Here is a 21,926-nt window from a genome sequence, read left to right as displayed (position 1 = left end):
AGAGACCACAACGTTTATCATCCATCTTCATCATCATCCACGGTGTAATCCGATTCTCCTTTGTAACCTTTGCTTTGTATTTCGTTGGTTTTGTTCTAGTTGACATATATGTTTGAATGAATATTAATTTCTGGAATTTTTATGATTAATTGAGAATTTTCAGATTCATATATATTGTTCTTCGAAAGTTGCTTATGTGAGTTTGGTTAATTAAATTTGCGTTATAGATATCTTTTGTATTTTAATCGTATGTGGTTGCAAACACTTAGGGTTTTGATATGAATGTTGCTAGGTTTAAGAACATAAAATCGACTTTTCGTTTTGTGTAAACTTGAATCAAAGTAGTAAAGGTTTTGTACAAAGATCGAATTTAATTAACGAGGATTGCAATTAGGTGGACTTTTCCATACTAAGTTGTACACTTGAGTTGATAGCCTTTCTATGTGTTTTATGCGTTGAACATGTCATGATTGACTAGCTTTCTAGGGCTTGAATGCATGTTTGATAGGATTAGTCTTTGTGCTTTCACTTAGATTAATTAGCATTGAAAAGTAAAATATGGGAAATTGTTTGCTTTCTAACGTTTCACATGATCAACTCCTTTCTCATGACTTAGATGAACAATATTAGGGTTTGAATCAATTTTAATCATATGTTCGGTTTTTGATCTTTGTTCTCTCATTCCATTTGTATTTTTATGTTTTTGCATTTTAATTGTTTTGTTAACTTAGTTTTAATTTCAGAAAAACCAGAAACAAAATCCCCCCTTTTCGTGTAAAATGTTTATAGTTGTGAATATCTTTTTGAATATTATACTTTGTTTTAATTTTAATTGTTTAATTGTTTGACAATGACAGGTGTACCCTCAATCCCCGGAATAGAACGATCCCTATTTATTCTATGCTACTAATGACATTTCAGGGTTAAATTATGCGCTTGCTTTTAGCGCATCAGGCGCGGTGATGGGATCACCGTAGCCCTTCCGCCTTTGTGGCGCAGGTTACTGTCTCTGTGACAGTAATTCTGTAGCCCAGTATCCTATCGCTACACTTAGTGGCGTAAGGGTATATTACGGGAGTTATGGGAGTTCTTTAGCCTGGGAGTCTATCACCCAACCAAGCCTGAGTGGCTTATTCGTATGGCTATCATCTTCCCCTACTCATTATATTATTGCTGGGCTAGCGGGGTCTAGTCCGATTCCCTTAACCAGCGGGGCTGGTCTCATTTTCATGAGTATCAGAGTTCTTTCCTCTTTGCTTGGTTGTGGCTAGCGGGGCTAGTCGGTTTTCTTGAGCTGAACTAAAATTGTTGTGTTTCTTTAAATTGTTGCATGCATCGGGTTTTAAAAAGATAAATGTGGGAAAGTATAAACTCTTATGTTTTTACAATTATTTATTTTTGTCCACTCACGCTAACGTTTTTATGTACTTTCCCCTGGGCCCTTCGGTTTCAAATGCCCAGTTTGCAGGCGAAATTAGTTGAGGTCGGGCGTACATTGGAGTTGAGGCATAGACAACAGCGTGGCTTCCGCGTTTTTATTTGATTTAGGTTTTCCTTGATCACCCTTGCTATTAGATTTGCTCTGACTACCTGAGGAAATTAATGTTATTTAAGTTGTGTTTTGTGTCATATGATTTTGGTTGATGTTGTTTGGGGGAGCAGGGTGGCTCCAGGAGAATAAGGATGGATGATTTAGAAGTGTAAATTTTCTTTCTACAGGTTTTGGGTTGTCCACTTTAGGGGAAGTTCTGCCAAATTTTTGGCAAAATTTCTTCTAAGGTGGGCCCCGCAGGTCCACTTCGGATTTCAGGGTGAAATCCGGGGCGGGTCCTGTCAGTTGGTATCAGAGCATCAGGTTGTCAGCTTCTGTAGACTCGTTTCTATCTTGTTACCTTATACGCTTGATGTTACACAGTACCTCCCGAGTGATGGCCCGACTGCAGCGGTTCCCCATCGTTTACTCTTCGGTGCTGATGTACTCATTAAGTGTGTAAGGTACATGTCTAGATAGTGTTCCTTTAGGTGCTATGCCTCTTGTACGCCGACCTCCTAGGGTTTTCGTTGCGTAGCGGATTGTTCGCATGTTTTGCACATTTTCCCTGCTGATGGTAGAGTAAGACTATACAATTTCGAGTTGTGCTACGAAGTATGATTCGAGGAAATGTTGTGGTTATTTTCCTCGATGCTAGTAAGTTTGTTGGAGCAGGGTTTAAGGTGTGAGAACGGAGTTCGATTCCGTGCTTGAGTGAACGAGACAAGCGACTATAGCTTTGGGTCGTCTCCGAATCCCTAGAATCATAATGGTTATTTGAAGTGGGACTAATAGTGATGGTGGTTCTGACTTTGAACCGAGTTTCAAGGGATGTGTTCCGTAGACGTGGTTGGTGTTGCGAGCATCATTTTGGAACGATACCATGCAATTCACAAAGGAAACCGGATTGGAAATTCCTCCATTTGGACACCATGGGCTGTTGACCTGACCATGACTTGTGGACATAGTTTTGTTTAAGTGAAGGAAATTGATTTTTGTGGCTCTTTGTGTTATGAGTTGGTTTTCTTTAGCTTTGGATCGTAGTGAGTATGGAGATGTACATAAGTGAGTTTTTGAAGTCATTTTGTGTTTTAAGTTTAGGTAGGCTGGACGCTTAAAGTTTTGTAATGGAGTTTGATCTTGGTCCGTAAATAATGGAGAGGATTAGAACCAACTCTTTGTAAATGATATTGGACGAGTGTGTGTCTTTGGTTATTCAATTTCGGTGAAATGGTTTAACACAATTTCAGGGATTGACGGTAGTGACATTGGTGGGTATCCATAGTGGTTCAAGCGAATTACTATGTGATACAGAGTTTGATTCGATTTCTGAATCGTGAATTCATTAGAATTGAATTGTAGTAAGTTCTTGAAAGAGCAATTGATAGATTGAATGGTTGAAATTTTTAAGAGTAATAAGTAGAGTAACTCTAAGGACATGAGTTTTCTCAGTTGACTCGGGAAGTATTTCATGTCATAGTTTGACCAAAGTTCTAAGTTATAATTTGAGTCAAACCCCTTATGGGTTGAACTTGAAATTTGATTGTTATGTGGTGGGACCACTTTCGGATCTTGGTATTGCTGGACTTAATGCGAGATGCTGGACGGGTGTTCTTCATCTTAAAAATTGGTGTTGCTATCAGGGGAGGATGAAGTGTGTAGCGAAATTTGGAAGTTGGAACCGATTAAAAGCACAAAAGGGAGTATTGAGGTTTTGAAAGGTTTCAGAAATTAAGGACATTCGGATCGTCTTACGACGGTTGCGATCACTTTTATTGCGCATGAGGGTACTAGTAAGTGTCATTGGATATCCATTTGGGTGAAATTGTTGAACTTGGGATCAAGAATATGAGTAGTGACGCCACGGGGTGTCCATAGTAATTCAAGTGGAAGTGCTAGGGATGTGGTTATGACCTTAGTTTAAATTTTTGAGTTATGGCGAAGGTTTGGTAGTAGCTTTCATTGCGGGGCGATGCTAGTCGACAAGTTTCGGGATTTTGATAGCATTCAATGATGGGTTTCTCGATGAGTCTTTAGGGGACTATTGAAGAATTTCTTTCCTGCTTGTGGATTACGTTGTTGCTTCAATATCTCTTTTTCTTAAATCACGAGTTGATTTTCTTCTCTACGGTATTTAGGGTGCTTTACGCTCATGTAACACGATGCGCTTTTGCTTACTTATTGAACCATTTACAGGTTGCTTCGAACATAAGATTTTTCAGTCACGAATGGAGGTAAACTTTTCTTTTGGGATGATTAAGTTCGGCGGGGTTGCTATGGAATCGATCAAATTATTATGACTGGCAAGGTTTCAGTTTGAGAATCGTTCATTTTATGAATTGAATCTCTTTTATAGTTGGTCAACTCTTGGATCGGATTTGGAACATTTATTAGTGTTGTTGGTTTCAGTGTAGTCCAGTAAAGGGGTTGGTACATACAGAGTTAGGAAAAATTTCCACAATGTTGTATCTGTAATAAAATTGTCATGAGGTTTTGTCCGCTGGTTTGAGATGTTGCTATTTGGGCTGGTGAAGTAGTTATAAGAGAGAGTTTTCCTAACTAATTAAGAAAGCCATTCTATTTTGGATTGAGCAAGATTCGAGTCTAACATCTAGTAATTCAGATTGTGGTGCTCTCGGTAGTGAGATTTACTAAGGTATATGATTTAGTCAGGTGTCAGAGTAGCGCAGTGGAAGTGTAGTGGTCCCATAACCTACCTAATTAAGAACTTTTGGGTTCGTTCGAGGTTAACCTTTGTGTGTTGACAACTATGGGACCTTTATGTGCACGACCTTGATTAGGAATTTGAGCACAAACAAACAAGGAAGGAAGGGATGTCTTGTGGTAACCAAGGAAGTTCTTTGTTTTGGAATTGTTAACTAACAATGACCATCTTGAGGTTATCACGATACTGATGGTGAATGGGTTGGTTTTTCACTAAGCGACTTTTTGAGGGAGTTTTGGGTGCTATAATTTTAATAGGGTGGTTTGTAACACCATTACCATGTGTTATCTTAGGTATGAGTATTTAAAGGAGGAATGGTCAAGGTTGAGATTGCGGATCTCATTATTTCTTGTTTAGTTTGATTTGTTTTTCAAGGAAAGATTTGAGGTGAAATTGCACACGATCCAATATTCTTCGAATTTCATACCTGGGCATATACCTACGATTTGTTTGAAATTAATTGACATCAGAAATGTGAATCCTCAGTTGCCTATGATTTAAATTGTGAGGTAGGCAGCGTTTGAGAAATTATGGTGCAAGATTTGTTCACGTGGTATGGTCTTTGAAATTGTTGCTGTAGCTGGAACCGTATTGAATCAGTGCTGTTTAGAGAGCAGATTTTCAATAGTAGTATCCCTAGCTTGGTAAAGGACAAGGGTTGCTTGGGAATGTCAATTTTGAGTCAAGGGAGAGAAGTTGACTATATTTAAGTACTTTGTAGTTTGATATTGATCAAATTGAGCAAACTACTCTTTGATACTTGTGGTCACAGTGAGGCCTTTACATGAAATGACATTTGATCAGAAATTTAAATACAAACAGACAAAAGAAAGTGTTGTTTTTGTGGTAGTTACAGAACTACTTGTCTTGGGCTTGTAATAACTGTGATCACCTAGTGGTTATCACCACGTTATTGGTGAACAGAGTGGATCTTCACCATGCAAGTTATATGAAAAGACTATGGATACCTCTTTCCAACCGAGTGACTTGTAATGTCAATACCTTGTGTTTTCTGGGTTATAAACAGGTTGTGTTTTGCTTGAGTAGTTGGTATGGTTAGAGACTCTTTGGATTGTTAAAGTAGTGACGTGAGATTGTGAAGGTGAACTTAACCCAAGGAAGAGACGACAAGTTTAAAGTTTTAGAAAGTATTGAATGAGGATCGTTTCTCTTTAAGTTTGATCTCCTTTCGATCGGCCAATTCTTGGAACATTTTTTTTTGAAACTAAGTTCTATGTGTTTGAGCAGTACTTCGGGTTGAGGTGTACTCTTCAACGGTTTGAAATTTCGAGGACGAAATTTTTATAAGGAGGGGAGAATGTAACATCCCGTATTTTCACTTACCCGTTTACTAGTCATTTGGACGGTAAATGACAACTACTCTCACTTTTTACTCTAACTCGGTATTTTAGTGGCCCTAAAAGTTGACTTTTTGATCGGGCCAAAATTTGAGAAAACTTCCTTCTTGAAAGTCGTAGAGGACGTTAAACCGAGTCCGTGGACATGTGATACACCTAAATCAGAGTTCGTATGCGAAAGTTATGAGTGATTTAAGAAAGTTACTGTTCATGGTAAGAAAATTATATATATAAGGAAATTTACTGTGGTAGGTTTCCAAAACCGGAAACCCACCTTTCTCTCTCCTCTCCCCCGATTTTTCCCTCTTTCTCCTTCGGGAAATTCTTCTTCCCTTCGATTGGCCGCCGTCCGGCCATCACCCAGCAGAAGCCGGCCACCACAGGGTCGCCTCCTCCCCCTTGTCACGCTGGTGCCCTTTGTTTTCAACGATTTGGCCGGAAAAGCTCGGATCGAAGCAAAGTTCTCTCCGGCTGCAGTTTGGGGTTTTCGCCGATTTCCGGCAATTCCGGCCACCTCCGGCCACCAAGTTAACGTCGAAGGTTCGGTTTTTGATGGAGATCATTTCCCCTAAAGTATTTCATTCCAATTTGCTTTGTAGAGGTCGAATTAACGAGTTGCATTTCTAGGGTTCTTCCGGTTTCGGGGCTTTTCTTCACTGGTTGGATTCGACTACTTCAAGGTAAAATTGGAATGTGTTGCTGTTGGGAAAATTGTTGGGTCTGTTGTGTTGATGCTATTGCCGGATTTTGGTGGTCATCGGAGGTAGTGGTTGCCGGCGCGTGGACCCCACGCGCCGCCACTGTGGGTAGCGCGTGGAGGCGCGTAGAGCAGTGTTTTAATTCCGGTTTTTAGCCCATTAAATCCTATTAATTGTGTAGAGCTTGTATGTGAAATTTGGTAATTTTTAGAGAAACTTAGAATTATTTATGGATTTTGAAATTTAAGGTTTCGATTATCGAATTACGAGAATCCGACCGTCGGATATCTCTCGGTTCTGCCTTGGAACCTTTAAATTAACGAATTGGTATTAGTGGTATAATTTGGGCTAAATCCGAGGAGAATTGGGAGGTGAAATTATGAGGAGTTGATTTTAGGAGTTGTATTAAATTATTGAAGAATTATTCACGGAATATAATTGTGTACAGGACGACGTACCGAGCTATTGCTCGATGACGGAACACGAATGCGTGATCGTCGGAATAGTACTGTGAGTGGACTTTTGTTTTAAATAATGATGCATGCGTTTATTTCTTGAATTAATTCTTTATTTAATTAACATATTACTTTTCGAGCATATGAATTGATTTTGGAATTTGATTTTGGTCTATCTCATGGATTTGCTTTCAATAATGATTTTCTGAGATGGATTATGATTTACCTCGGTTGTGAATTTCGGTTATTAATTTGTTATGCTCGGATTCGAATTTATAATTGATGTTGAATTTCGACGAATTATTTTTCCGAGGTGATTTCCGGAATTAATTATATTTCTATTCGTTGTTTTGAGATTTCTGGAATATTTTTCGAAATGAGATTTCGATGGAATTATATTTCTTGTTATTTATTGACTTTCGATTTTGGCATTGGGAATGCCTTGATGATGATTTTAGAATTTGTTTTGTTTCGGTTTACGGGGATTACGATTTATTATTATTTCTCGCTTTTGCTATTAATTTGGAGATACTTTTGGCGTGTGGGACACGTCGTTGGAAATTCTTTTACGAGAGATGGGGGAAGCCTTATGTATTTTGGATTTACTGGATTTTCGGTTATGTTACCCTGTGCCATACTGAGGGGTGATTTTATCATGCTAGCATTGATTTTCCGCCTTTGTGGCGCGGTGATGGGATCACCGTAGCCCTTCCGCCTTTGTGGCGCAGGTTACTGTCTCTGTGACAGTAATTCTGTAGCCCAGTATCCTATCACTACACTTAGTGGCGTAAGGGTATATTACGGGAGTTATGGGAGTTCTTTAGCCTGGGAGGCTATCACCCAACCAAGCCTGAGTGGCTTATTCGTATGGCTATCATCTTCCCCTACTCATTATATTATTGCTGGGCTAGCGGGGTCTAGTCCGATTCCCTTAACCAGCGGGGCTGGTCTCATTTTCATGAGTATCAGAGTTCTTTCCTCTTTGCTTGGTTGTGGCTAGCGGGGCTAGTCGGTTTTCTTGAGCTGTACTAAAATTGTTGTGTTTCTTTAAATTGTTGCATGCATCGGGTTTTAAAAAGATAAATGTGGGAAAGTATAAACTCTTATGTTTTTACAATTATTTATTTTTGTCCACTCACGCTAACGTTTTTATGTACTTTCCCCTGGGCCCTTCGGTTTCAAATGCCCAGTTTGCAGGCGAAATTAGTTGAGGTCGGGCGTACATTGGAGTTGAGGCATAGACAACAGCGTGGCTTCCGCGTTTTTATTTGATTTAGGTTTTCCTTGATCACCCTTGCTATTAGATTTGCTCTGACTACCTGAGGAAATTAATGTTATTTAAGTTGTGTTTTGTGTCATATGATTTTGGTTGATGTTGTTTGGGGGAGCAGGGTGGCTCCAGGAGAATAAGGATGGATGATTTAGAAGTGTAAATTTTCTTTCTACAGGTTTTGGGTTGTCCACTTTAGGGGAAGTTCTGCCAAATTTTTGGCAAAATTTCTTCTAAGGTGGGCCCCGCAGGTCCACTTCGGATTTCAGGGTGAAATCCGGGGTGGGTCCTGTCACGTCCACTCCTCCAAGAATCCTCACGGCAGTTACTTGGTTAATCCACATAGTTTCCTCCAATAAAATCTTGCCAAGTAAGCCCTATGACATGGTTCAACCAATCACAAAATTCCATTTTAATTCCCTAATATCTTGGCCGAAATATATAGAGATATATTCTGATTTTGTAGTTCAATTTCGGCCAAACTTCCTTAGAGAATATAGGGAACGAACCTAGACTCCTTTTTGGCCGTTTCTTGGTCTCCACACTTTGGCTTTCCTTAAAACTCTCCCCTAGAATCTCTCTTGGCGTCATCCTCTAGGGTTTCACGTTAATCCTCCTCTTTTCTCTCTTAATTCTTCACGGCAACAACACAAAATAATTCTCCAAGAATATTTCATTCCAAGAAAATCTCTCTAGAAAATCTCCACCGAAATCTTCTTTTATATTTCTAATTTTCCACGGCAAACTCCTTGTTTCTCTCTTAGCTTTGGACGGCAACAACATCTCTAGGGTTTACTCTTGCGTCACAACCCTAGTTCCATGGGCTCTTGTGGGCTTTAATCCAATTTGCCGAAAATCCACCAAGTCTTGAGAGTTCTTGGGCCTTGTTGCTTCTTATTCAAGCCTTGTCACCTTCCAACGTCATAACACTTTATTTTTCCATTTCTTTTTCATGGTTGCGTTGGAAACTTCATTGGTAAGCTCTCCTTCTTTTCGCAGGGTTTCCTGGTTGAAGCAGGAAAACTTCTTTTCTTCATTTCTGCTCATTTTTGTGGCTCAATGTTCCTCATTTTTGCTCCCCTTGACTTTCGCAAGCTCCTCTTTCCATTTGTGAGTTCATTTCCACTTTTTAGCTCGGAGGTCCTGAAAATAGAAACTAGTAAGAAAAATAGAAACTTTCCTAAAATGAAAAATAGCAACTTTCCTAAACTGAAAATGGGAAACTTTCTAAAAATGAAAAATAGAAACTACAAAAATAGAAACTTTCTACAAATAGGAACTTTCCCAATCGAAGAATGGAAACTTTCCTAAACAGAGTTTTACTAAGGAAATGACGCAAGAAATGTAGGAAAAAGCAAGTAAAACGTCGCATTAAAATGCTCCTATCAGATTCCCCCACACTTTGAGCAAGCCAAAGTCGTCACTACAAGGAGTGGTAAGACCCTTGTAGATCTTCCAAAGCCTCCAAAGAACATCTCAACGTCAATATTAGAGGAAGAGGAGGACCCTGCAACATCATATTTCTTCAACAAGGCCTCAATCGTCCGATTGCAAAAATGGGAACCACCATCACTAATGAGGACTCTAGGCATTCCAAACCTGCTAAAGATGTTAGACTTGATAAAATCTGCAACAACCTTAGAGTCATTAGTTCGAGTGGCCTTTGCTTCCACCCATTTGGAAACATAGTCCACTGCAAGTAAGATATATAAACACCCAAAAGATGAAGGGAAGGGTCCCATGAAATCTATACCCCAGACATCAAATATTTCAACAGTTATGATATTAGACAATGACATTTGATCTCTAGAGCTTAAATTTTCTGTTCTTTGGCATCTATCACAAGTCAAACAATAAGCATGTGCATCCTTAAATAACGTTGGCCAAAAGAACCCAGATTCCAATACTTTAAACGCAGTTTCCTTAGACCCAAAGTGACCCCCACATGCTTTAGAATGGCAAAAAGAAAGTATAGCATTATGTTCATGTTCAGGCACACATCTCCTAATCAATTGATCAGAGCAATATTTCCACAGATAAGGTTCATCCCAAACATATTGCTTAACAGTTTTCTTAAGCCTATCTCTATGAGCACGTGACATGGTATCAGGAATCTTCCTAGAAACAATGTAATTCACAATATCTGCATACCATGGTTCACTTACCTGGATTCCAAAGAGTTGTTCATCTGGAAACGTCTCCACCAAAGGGAGAGGGTCTTCTGCGTGCACCAAACGACTCAAGTGGTCAGCTACCACGTTTTCACTACCCTTCTTGTCCTTGATTTCAACGTCAAATTCTTGTAAGAGTAGGATCCATCTAATGAGCCTTGGTTTCGCCTCCTTCTTGGTCATCAAGTACTTCAAAGCTGCATGGTCAGTATAAATAATTACCTTGGTACCAAGTAGGTAGGAACGAAACTTCTCAAGGGCAAAAACAACGGCAAGGAGCTCTTTTTCAGTAGTTGAATAATTCATCTGTGCATCATTAAGAGTTCTTGAGGCGTAGTAGATGGCATAAGGTCGTTTGTCCTTCCTTTGCCCTAAAACAGCTCCATTTGCATAGTCAGAGGCATCACACATTAACTCAAAGGGCAAGGACCAATCTGGAGGTAGCATGATTGGGGCAGATGTCAACAACTCCTTAAGCTTGTCAAAAGCTTCTTGACACTCCTTGTCAAATGTAAAGGTCACATCCTTTTGGAGTAGTTGGCATAGAGGTCTCGAAATCTTGGAGAAGTCCTTGATAAACCTCCTGTAAAACCCTGCATGACCAAGAAAGGAACGAATCTCTCTCACAGAAGTGGGAGGGGGTAAGTAACGCACAAGGTCTACCTTAGCTTTATCGACCTCTATGCCCCTAGCAGAGATAATATGCCCTAGAACTATACCTTGTCTAACCATAAAATGGCATTTTTCCCAATTTAATACAAGGTTAGTTTCCATGCAACGTTTCAGAATTATTTCCAGATTATTAAGACAATCATCATAACTTTTTCCAAAAACAGAAAAATCATCCATGAATACCTCTATGATTTTCTCAATATAATCTGAAAATATACTTACCATACACCTCTGAAAAGTACCTGGTGCGTTGCATAGTCCGAAAGGCATGCGACGATAAGCAAAAGCCCCAAAAGGGCAGGTGAACGTTGTCTTCTCTTGGTCCTCATTGGCTATGTGAATCTGATTATATCCTGAGTAGCCATCCAAGAAGCAGTAGTAATCATGTCCAGCTAGGCGCTCAAGCATTTGATCAATGAATGGAAGAGGAAAGTGATATTTCCTTGTTATTGCGTTGAGCTTCCTGTAGTCAATACAGACTCTGTGGCCTGTGACTGTCCTTTGGGGCACCAATTCATTCTCAACATTCTTTACCACAGTTACCCCAGACTTCTTGGGCACAACCTGAACTGGGGACACCCATTTAGAGTCCGAAATGGGGTAGATCACCCCTCAATCGAGGAGTTTGATAACCTCCTTCTTCACAACTTCCATCATTGGAGGGTTGAGACGACGTTGAGCCTCTCTAGTAGGTTTGGTCCCCTCCTCAAGAAGTATCCTATGGACGCACGTTGTAGGGCTTATTCCCTTGATATCCGCCAGTGTCCATCCTATGGCGGTCTTATGTTGCTTCAACATCACCACCAATCTCTCCTCTTGTGATGAAGTAAGTGAGGATGACACAATCACTGGTAAGGTCTCCTTGTCCCCTAAGTAGACATACTTCAAGTGGTCTGGTAGAAGTTTAAGTTCAAGTTCTGGTGCCTGAACCACTGAAGGTAGAGTCTTGTTAGTAGATAACTGAATAGACAAGGGTGAAGTTGACTTACCTACGAAGGGTGATGCCTCAAGGAAGGACACATTGGCAATGATTTTGTCCTCACAAGTTTCCTTGAGCACATCCCCTGGGATTGTGACGCCATCTTTGGTGTATCCCACTCCTTGCTCAAGTGTGGTAACCAAAGCATCCTCATTCATGACATCAAGCATTTTCTGCGCAAGATTGTCCAGAATATCAATAGAAAAACAGTCATGAACATCAAGAGGATACCTCATGGCTTCAAAGATGTTGAAGCCAATAACATCACCATCAAATTCCATGGTGAGAGAGCCAGCATAGACATCTATTTTCGTCCTAGCTGTCCTTAAGAAAGGATGTCCCAAAAGCAATGGAGTGGAACTCACAGGAGAGTCCTCCATTTCCAACACGTAGAAGTCAGCTGGAAAAATAAGATGGTTAACCTGCACAAGAACATCTTCCAACAAACCTCTAGGGTATGCATTGGACCTGTCAGCTAACTGAATGATAACATTATCAGATTTAAGTGCCCCTAAACCTAAGGTTTCATAAACAGAGTAGGGCATAACATTAATAGATGCTCCTAGGTCTAGCATGGCATTTTTAAACCTGGAATTACCAATGGTACATGGAATAGTGAAACTTCCAGGATCCTTACACTTTGGAGGAATCTTCCTCTGAATCAAGGCAGAGGCGTTCTCACTTACCTTTACCACCTCCTTTTCTCTGTTTGTCCTCCTAGTGGTGCAAAGTTCTTTTAGGAACTTGGCATACTTGGGGACTTGCTTGATGGCTTCTAGGAGGGGTAAGTTCACTTGTACCTTCTTGAAAGTATCCAATATAGCTTGGTCACTTTCGTCCTTCTTTGATTGGGCAAACCTGCGTGGGAAGGGCATGCAAGAAGAAGAAGGGTTAGCAATAACCGAATTGGACAAGTTAGAATTACTACCTTTGATATCCGATTTTGCCTTAAGTGGTGAGGACGCCTTAGTCTCTTCCTTGGACGTTGCAGGGTCCTTTTCAAGTTCCAACTTAGTGGGCTCTTGGTCTTTCTCATTGCTTGCTTTGGCCACCTTGGTTCGTTGAGGTTGATCCACGAATGGTCGTCCACTCCTTGTAGTCACAACAGATGCATTCTCCATATTACCCTTAGGGTTAGGTATTGTGACACTAGGGAGCTTTCCAGTCTCGTGAATCTTTCCCATGAAGTCCACAACTTGGCCCATCTGCTTCTTAAGATCTGCAATATCCTTGGTGTGGGTCTGTTGTCCTTGAATCAAAGTCTGTGTAGAGTTGGTCAAAGCTTGAGTGGAACTAGTCAAGGCTTCCAACGTCTTATCATAATGGGACATTGAAGGCCCAGCGTTCTGTGAAGGAGGAATGTAAGGTCCTTGAGGACGTTGGAAGGTAGGCCCTTGAGGACGTTGGAAATTCCCACCAAGAGGATTCTGAACGTTGTCATTGTTGGTCCACTTGAAGTTGGGATGGTCCCTCCATCCTGGGTTGTAGGTATTTGAATAAGGGTCATGCCTAGGACGTTGAGAGCCTCCCTGATATCCTCCTTGATATCCTCCAATATCATTTGCAGATTCCCATCCTCCATTGTCATTGAGTTGAGGGCATTGATCTGTAACATGCCCTTGCATAGAGCATACCCCACAAGCTATTGATGCACTTGGTACCTTGGAACTTATCACTTGATTCATAAGGAGGGTGAGCTTATTCAGTTGATCCTCAATGGCAGAATTCCTACCTACTTCATGTACCTTACGAATGGAGTGTCCTACACCCTCATATTGTTGGGTGTTTAGAGCACGATTAGCTATAAGTTCCTTCCCAGCCACAGGTGATTTATCCACAAAAGCTCCTCCAGCTGCAGCATCAAGCATTTGCCTTTCTAAAGGTAGAAGTCCTTCATAAAAGCATGTAAGTAGGTTCTCCTCCTTCATCTGATGTTGAGGACATTGTGCAAGTAAGGAGTTGAACCTCTCATAGTAGGCAGAATAGGACTCATCATGAGCTTGCTCAATCCCACTTAGCTTCTTCCTGAGTGTTATGACCTTCGAAGCTGGGAAGTACTTCTCCAAGAAAGCCTTCATCATTGTGTCCCACGAAGTAATACGTCCAGCAGGAAGCTCATATAGCCAATCTTTGGCTCTGTCAGCTAGAGAGAAGGGAAACGCCTTCATCTTGAAAATGTTTTCATCTGCTCCTTGTGGTTGCATGTTTGCACACACAGCCTGGAATGCTCTAAGATGCTTGTTGGCGTCCTCCATATTGAGGCCATGGAAAATAGGGAGCTGGTGCAATAATCCACTCTTCAGCTCAAACTCTGCCTGTCTTCCTGCAGCAGGGGCAGGGTACACAATACTCGTAGGAGGTCCTCCTTGAACTACTGATGTGGAGAGTTCCCTAATAGATGCCATCCTTTCTTCCTTTTCAGGTGGTGGTGAAAGTGGTGGTGTAGAGTTGGACGAAACCACAGGTGAAGGTGAACGTGAAGGAGGAGATGGAGTAGGTGTAGGTGATGTAGACTCCTCAGAAGAGTAGATCCTCTTCCCTTGCTCGTTAAATGTGTACTCCTTGAATTGCAAGGTAGAAGGTCTTCTGTACTCAAGTTGTGGAGGATTCTTCAAACGAGCAAGTCTTTCTTCAATCTCTTGTTTGGTAGGGATTTTAGAGGACTTGGACATTCATGGAGATCCTGAACAACATTAAGATTTACAAAAGTTAATAACGTACAAAAGACAAGAAAGACAAGTTAATATTTTATACAAAAACGTCACTATTCACAAGGCAACAAAAGATACTTACAAAGTTTGTACAAGTAAGAGAAGTATAAAACAAACCGATTTACATGTGAAGGGTATGTACAAGTATTGTATTTTTACATGGAAATGTTATAAACATAGTTAATAACTCAATTGATTCCAAGTTGTAAGTCGAGCCCAATAGAAACCACTACTATTGGTGAGCTACGATATAGGGACAGTCGCTTAGACATAAGTCACTTTCCTTTGTTTCAGAAGGCCAGATAGCCAGATTAAGAGGTAAGTGAGAGGGAGGACTCATTTTGGTAATACTACGGAGGCTACTCCCTCATTGAGGTTTACGCCCCTATTGGCTACTTCCACATTGTGGTTTACGCACAGTCTATAGTATCTCTGAGATCCAATTTGAACCCATCACCCAGGGTCTCAACCTAAGACACCATCTGTAATGCCCCTTACTCAGCTTGGAAATTACTCATGTGTTAAACTGTTCTCCAAATGTTAATAAAGGCCGCCCTCAACCTCATACGACCTTAGAAAGGTACAAATGAAGGGTTAAGGCCAATATTAACAAAAGGGCCCTTGTCTACTCATACGATTTTACATACTCACAACAATTAAGTATTTAACGAAATTCATAACTCCATTTGTATTTTCTTTAATTCTATTTCTTTACAAGTATAATTAGACATAAATATGTACAGAACTATCTCACCAAACACAAAACGTCACTATTCACAATTTTTTTTTTTTTTCTCTTTTATTTTACAATTATTCTCAACACTTAGGTACGGGAACAGGGAATCTCGGAGTGCAATGGGCCATAACAGCTACCTTTCCAAGATTATGTTTTAATCCAATATACCTTAATGTATCACAACATATTCTTACATTTTCGTTTGTCATAAATATTATTGATATCAAATTTAATTCCAAGCGGTAAATCAAGTGGACGTGCGGCCCAAGTATAATCGTCTAGACACTAAGTCCCTCCTACATCCTTTGGGCAACCTTACTGAAATGGCCAGGTAGGGGAGGACGAACACAAGAGGTAGGATCCATTTTGGCATAGGCTACTCCCACATAGTGGTTTACGCCCATTTGTAAGCATTTCTGAATCCAGAACCCGTTATGAACGTTGTCCCTTTCCTAGACACCATCTCACATAGGCTATACTTACTTGGATATAAAAGGTCCTAAGTGTGAAGACAGTTCAATGAATGTTAATAATGGCCGCCCTCAACCTTAAGGGACCTGAACTAGGTACCAATAAGGGGTTTAGGCCAATATTAATAAACACGACTTCACCTATTCCTTCTTTAATTTACAACCCACAATTAAATTCGTGTCCAATAATATAAATAACAACCTAAGTAATTAATTAACTAAATTTCGACAATTACAAAAGAATTAACAAGTAAATTTTTTTTTTTTCTTTTTTTCGGTCACAATATAAACAAAACACAATATTCACAAAGTGACAAATGATTTTTCAATCCCCGGCAACGGCGCCAAAAATTGATACGCTCAAAGCAAGCGTATAATTTAACCCTGAAATATCATTAGTAGTATAAGCAAATAGGGATCGTTCTATTCCGGGGATTGAGGGTACACCTGTCATTGTCAAACAATTAAACAATTAAAATTAAAACAAAGTATATTATTGATACGTGCAAAAGCATCGTCAATTTAAACCCTGAAAAATATCATCGTTAGTATAGAGCAAATAGGGTATCGTTCAAAACCGGGGATTGAGGGTGCTAACATGTGAAAACAAATTAATAAAACAATATACAAGTTACGAAAATTAAAAGAACACTTTACAAATTCACACGAAAATTACAAGTTTACAAAGAAGAATTATGAAACAACAAAGAGTTAGAGAGCACACATACATGTTCACACGAATTAGAGAGCAAAGGAATGAGAGAAAGAAACGAAAATATACAAGTATATGTATATAGGCAATGCCGAAATTAGAGAGAAAACAAGTTAGAAAAGGTTTTGGAAATCCCACTCCTATTTATACACAATTTACAAATCCATATCACATAGGGAATCCATATACAAGAAGGATACATATTATTGACCAAGTCAAACAAGAAATCCTAAGTCAAAACTAACTCTAACTACTTTTCCTAAAAAACACCAAAGCATATCCCTAAAATTTAGGAACACCTAAAAAACACAAAACAAAATCCTAAAAACCTCTAAATTAATTCCTAGAAAACACTAACACATATTTACTATTCACGGAGACACTATTCACGAATTTTTAAAAACATTTTTTATTTTATTTTTTTATATGAACATGCTACCTAAAAACTCTAAGTTAATTTTAATTATTTACAAATATACAAAAACACATAACATAAAAGATTGGGGGGTTTTTGAAGATTGAAAACATAAATTTTCGAAAACAAATAAAAGATTAAAAACGTTTTATTTACAAAGGTGGGAAAAGAAGAACTTTCGAAAACAATTCATCAAGAACAATCAAGATCAATTCATTCATGCATCCCTTAATCTTTATTAGTTATCATGAAATAATATCAACCAAGACACAAAGATCAACGCAACCAATGTCCCTTTTAACTTTCTTTCTTAGGTCAAATCGAAATAGCAACGCACCAAGACAATTTTATTTTGAAAAGTCGACATCACACAATCAAAGCAACTGCGTTGAAAATCCGTTTTCAAATCATTAAGTTCAAGAAAGAATTGATAAACATGCAAATCCAAGCACGTCACAACTTATCATTACATGCATAATATGATTTCGACTCAAAGCAAGCCTTTACTACTTATTCGAATTAGGTTTCACAAAGCATCAAACCTAATTACTAGCTCATAACATGCAAGTATTCCTTTATTGGCCATTAAGACAACAGTTACATGCGTTTACCACAAAATCAGATTATTATTCCATTAAGTTGACAACTAACAAGACTCAAGAACACACAAACAAATCAAACATTAAAAATCATATCAAAATTGAATTCGAAAATCAGAAAGTTAACTCATGGTTTCGGTTTTTACACAAAGAAAATCAAAACAGAAATTCTATCTAGCAAGTTACAAAACCGAGAAGAAAACATAGGTGAAGATGGTATGAACAACCCTTATACACGTCCCAAGGTCCAACGCAGATCCAAGGCGGCGGCACAAGATGAAGATCACGGAAAAGGATGGAGGATGGCACGGCTAGAACTTCCAAGATGCGAAAACCTGAAACTCAAGAGCAATCCGGTGAGAAACGAAATTGTGGAGAATAATGTGTGACTCTTGAGACGTCTAATACACTAGGTATATATAGGAGAACGTCTCAAAGCACTCCCAATTCGTTTCTACTTGACTTCTCCAAGTTTGTGTTGATTTAGAACTTGTTTGGCACAAAACAGATTTCCGGCAGTCTTGACCTCAGTGCACTAAAACTGCCATAACTTCCTCTAGAAAATAGCTATTGACAAGCTGTAAAAAGCTCTGGAAACTAGACATCCGTAGCTTTCCAACCATATAACGTTCATAATTTTTCGAGCTCTGAGCGATTTTCTATGCTCCGTTGATGTTGACTGATCTGCACAGGCAGTAATCCGAATCTGTAATGGATTTGACTTTTAAAGCACAACTTAAGTCCAACTCGGTTTTCCTTCACATCACATGCCTCTCACATATCTTCCACGCCTTATTGAAGAATGAAACGTCAAGAACTCCCTAGAACCTTCAAGAATCTCACGGCAATTCCAATCCATACTCAACTAGAAATCCAAACTCCACATTGCTTTGAAATCCGAATTCCTTGTTGCTTCCTCTTCCATGTGCACGGCATATGATCATTCTTGAGACTTCTAGATACTTCATGAACGTTCCAAGGCACTCCTAGTATGAGTAGAACTCCATATGCAAGTAGGTTTCCTAGTCAAATACTGCTTCCTTTTCCGAGATGCTTCTACACTCTTCCGGAACCTTCTTGAGTAATCCTTATCCAACAGGGACTTCTTGTCATACTAGTATTCCTTATCTGAGTAGAATTGGGTTTCCTTGTCCAAGTAGAACTCCTAGTCCAAGTCAGCTTCAGACTCCTACTCCAACTGGGATTCCTTCTCCTAGTCAAACTGGGAAAACTTCCATTTCTTCATTTCTTTCCATTTCTGCGCCACTTGTGCCTTCCTTAGCCATTTTTGGACTTTGAGACTCCATTTTACCTGTAAAACACTAACTAAGTTAAATTGATCAAGATAAAGGAAATAACTTAGCAAAATATAGGGTTTAAACATTATAAACGTCGCATTTTATGCTCCTATCAAATTCCCCCACACTTAGCTTTTGCTAGTCCCTTAGCAAAATCAACATAACAAACCAAAAAGACTAAGAAACAAAACAAAGAAACTAACGAAAAGACTAAGTATAGAAAACGAAAACACAAAGACACAAAAACGTAAAACACTTAAACAAGAACAAAGACAAAACGTTGACAAACACAATGACTTCTAAGACCATAAAATTCCAGAAATTAATTATTCATTCAAACATATATGTCAACTAGAGCAAAACCAACGAAATCAAAGCAAAGGTTACAAAGGAGAATCAGATTACAACGTGAGATGGAGATGGTGATGAACGATTGATGTGGTGGTCTCTTGAATCTCGAAAGCAAGCTTCAAGGATGGTGGTGGATGATGATGCTCACGGCAATTCTTCTTCTCCCTTGGCCTTGCTTGAACTCGTGGCTTGCTCTAGAGGATGGAAGAACTCACGGCTATTCTAGAGAACTTTTCTGATTTTTTCTAAAGTGTAAATTGTATGGAAGAGAGGAGGGAGCAAAACGTCACAATGGAGAGGGAATATATAGGGGACGGCAAACTTGGTCTCCAAGCCGTGTATTTCTTCTTTATTTTCCATGGAATTAATCTGAAAATGCCACATAGTTTCCTCCAATGATAGCTTGCCAAATAAGCCCTATGATGTGGTCCAACCAATCATATAATTCCAATTTAATTCCCTAAATAATCTTGCCGAAATTCCATGGATATATTCTGATTTTATACTTTAAATTCGGCCAAAACTCCTTTAGGGAATATAGGGATGAACCTAGACACGTTTTGAACCTTTTCTTGATGTCCGTTCTTCTTTCCTTAAAACTCTCCCTATTTCTTCTCCCAACGTTTTCTTCTTGATTTTTCTTGATTCTCACGTTGTTCTCTCTCTCTTTGCACGGCAAAGACTCTTAAGTCTCCCAAAAATATTTTCTTTCCATTAAAATTTGCCCTAGAAAATCTCAACCGAAATCTTCTTTTATTTTTCTGATTTTTCACGCCATTCCTTGTTTCTCTCTTGATATTCACGGCAAACTCTCCTAGGGTTTGTTCCATGCGTCACAAACCCTAATTGCATGGGCTTTGTGGGCCTTGTATCCATTTTGCCGAAAATCCAATAAGTCTTGAGGGTTTTCGGGCCTTGTTGCTTCAACTTCAAGCCTTTATACATTCCAACGCCATAACACTTCATTCTTCCATTTCTCTTTCATGGTAACGTTGGAAACTTCAGTGGTAAGCTTTCCTCCCTTTCGCAGGGTTTCCTGGTTGAAGCAGGAAAACTTCTTTTCTTCATTTCTGCTCATTTCTGTGGTCCATTATTCCTCATTTTTGCTCCCCTTAACGTTTGCAAGCTCCTCTTTCCATTTGTGAGTTCATTTCCACTTTTTAGCTCGGAGGTCCTGAAAATAGAAACTAGTAAGAAAAATAGAAACTTTCCTAAAATGAAAAATGGCAACTTTCCTAAACTGAAAATGGGAAACTTTCTAAAAATGAAAAATAGAAACTACCAAAATAGAAACTTTCTACAAATAGGAACTTTCCCAATCAAAGAATGGAAACTTTCCTAAACAGAGTTTTATTAAGGAAATAACGCAGAAAATGTAGGGAAATATGATAGGAGCATAAAATGCGACGTTTATAATGTTTAAACCCTATATTTTGCTAAGTTATTTCCTTATTCTTGATCAATTTAACTTAGTTAGTGTTTTGCAGGTAAAATGGAGTCTCAAAGTCCAAAAATGGCTAAGGAAGGCACAAGTGGCGCAGAAATGGAAAGAAATGAAGAAATGGAAGTTTTCCCAGTTTGACTAGGAAAAGGAATCCCAGTTGGAGTAGGAGTCTGAAGCTGACTTGGACTAGGAGTTCTACTTGGACAAGGAAACTCAATTCTACTCAGATAAGGAATACTAGTATGACAAGGAGTCCCTGTTGGATAAGGATTATTACTCAAGAAGGTTCCGGAAGAGTGTAGAAGCATCTCGGAAAAGGAAGCAGTATTCAACTAGGAAACCTACTTGCATATGGAGTTCTACTCATACTAGGAGAGCCTTGGAACGTTCATGAAGTATCTAGAAGTCTCAAGAAGATCATATGCCGTGCACATGGAAGAGAAAACAACAAGGAATTCGGATTTCAAAGCAATGTGGAGTTTGGACTTCTTGTTGAGTAAGGATTGAATTGCCGTGAGATTCTTGAAGGTTCTAGGGTGTTCTTGACGTTTCATTCTTCAATAAGGCGTGAAAGACATGTGAGAGGCATGTGATACAAAGGAAAACCGAATTAGACTTAAGTTATGCTTTAAAAGTCAAATCCATTACAGATTCGGATTACTGCCTGTGCAGATCAGTCAACTTCAACGGAGCATAGAAAATCGCTCAGAGCTCAGAAAATTATGATCTTTATATGGTTGGAAAGCTACAGATGTCTAGTTTCCAGAACATTTTACAGCTCGTCGATATCTATTTTCTAGAGGAAGTTATGGCCGTTTTAGTACACTGAGGTCAATCCTGCCGGAAATCTACTTTGTGCCAAACAAGTCCTAAATCAACACAACTTTGGAGAAACCAAGTAGAAACGAATTGGGAGTGCCTTGGGACGTTCTCCTATATATACCTTGTGTATTAGACGTCTCCAGGTAGACACATATTATTCTCCACAATTTCGTTTCTCACCGGTTTACTCTTGAGTTTCAGGTTTTTGCATCTACAAGTTCCTAGCCGTGCCATCCTCCATCCTAGCCGTGAATTCTACCTTGTGTTGCTGCCTTGGATCTGCTTTGGACCTTGGGACGTAGTCAAGGGTTGTTCATACCATCTTCCCTATGTTTTCTTTACGGTTTAGTGTTCTTGTATTTGTATTTTTCTGTTTTGATTTCTTTATGTGTAAAACCGAAACCATGAGTTAACTTTCTGATTTTTGGATGCAATTTTGATATGCTTTTCTATGTTTGATGTGTTTATGTGTTCTTGATCTTGATTAATTGCCGAAATATGGATTGATA

The 21,926-nt window shown here is 39.2% G+C and overlaps 1 protein-coding gene across 1 annotated transcript in view; it reads right to left on the bottom strand.

Moving 5' to 3' along the window:
* Positions 1-21,926, bottom strand: part of LOC133744529 (uncharacterized) — a 95,935-nt gene that overhangs the window by 13,010 nt on the left and 60,999 nt on the right. Inside the window, exon 4 of the mRNA XM_062172625.1 lies at positions 10,540-11,279. Coding sequence (XP_062028609.1) covers positions 10,540-11,279 — 740 coding nt within the window. The remainder of the gene's footprint in view (positions 1-10,539; positions 11,280-21,926) is intronic.

This window comes from Rosa rugosa, chromosome 4 (genome assembly GCF_958449725.1).
Source record: "Rosa rugosa chromosome 4, drRosRugo1.1, whole genome shotgun sequence".
NCBI lineage: Eukaryota > Viridiplantae > Streptophyta > Magnoliopsida > Rosales > Rosaceae > Rosa > Rosa rugosa.
This window is presented reverse-complemented; position numbering and strand designations above follow the sequence as displayed.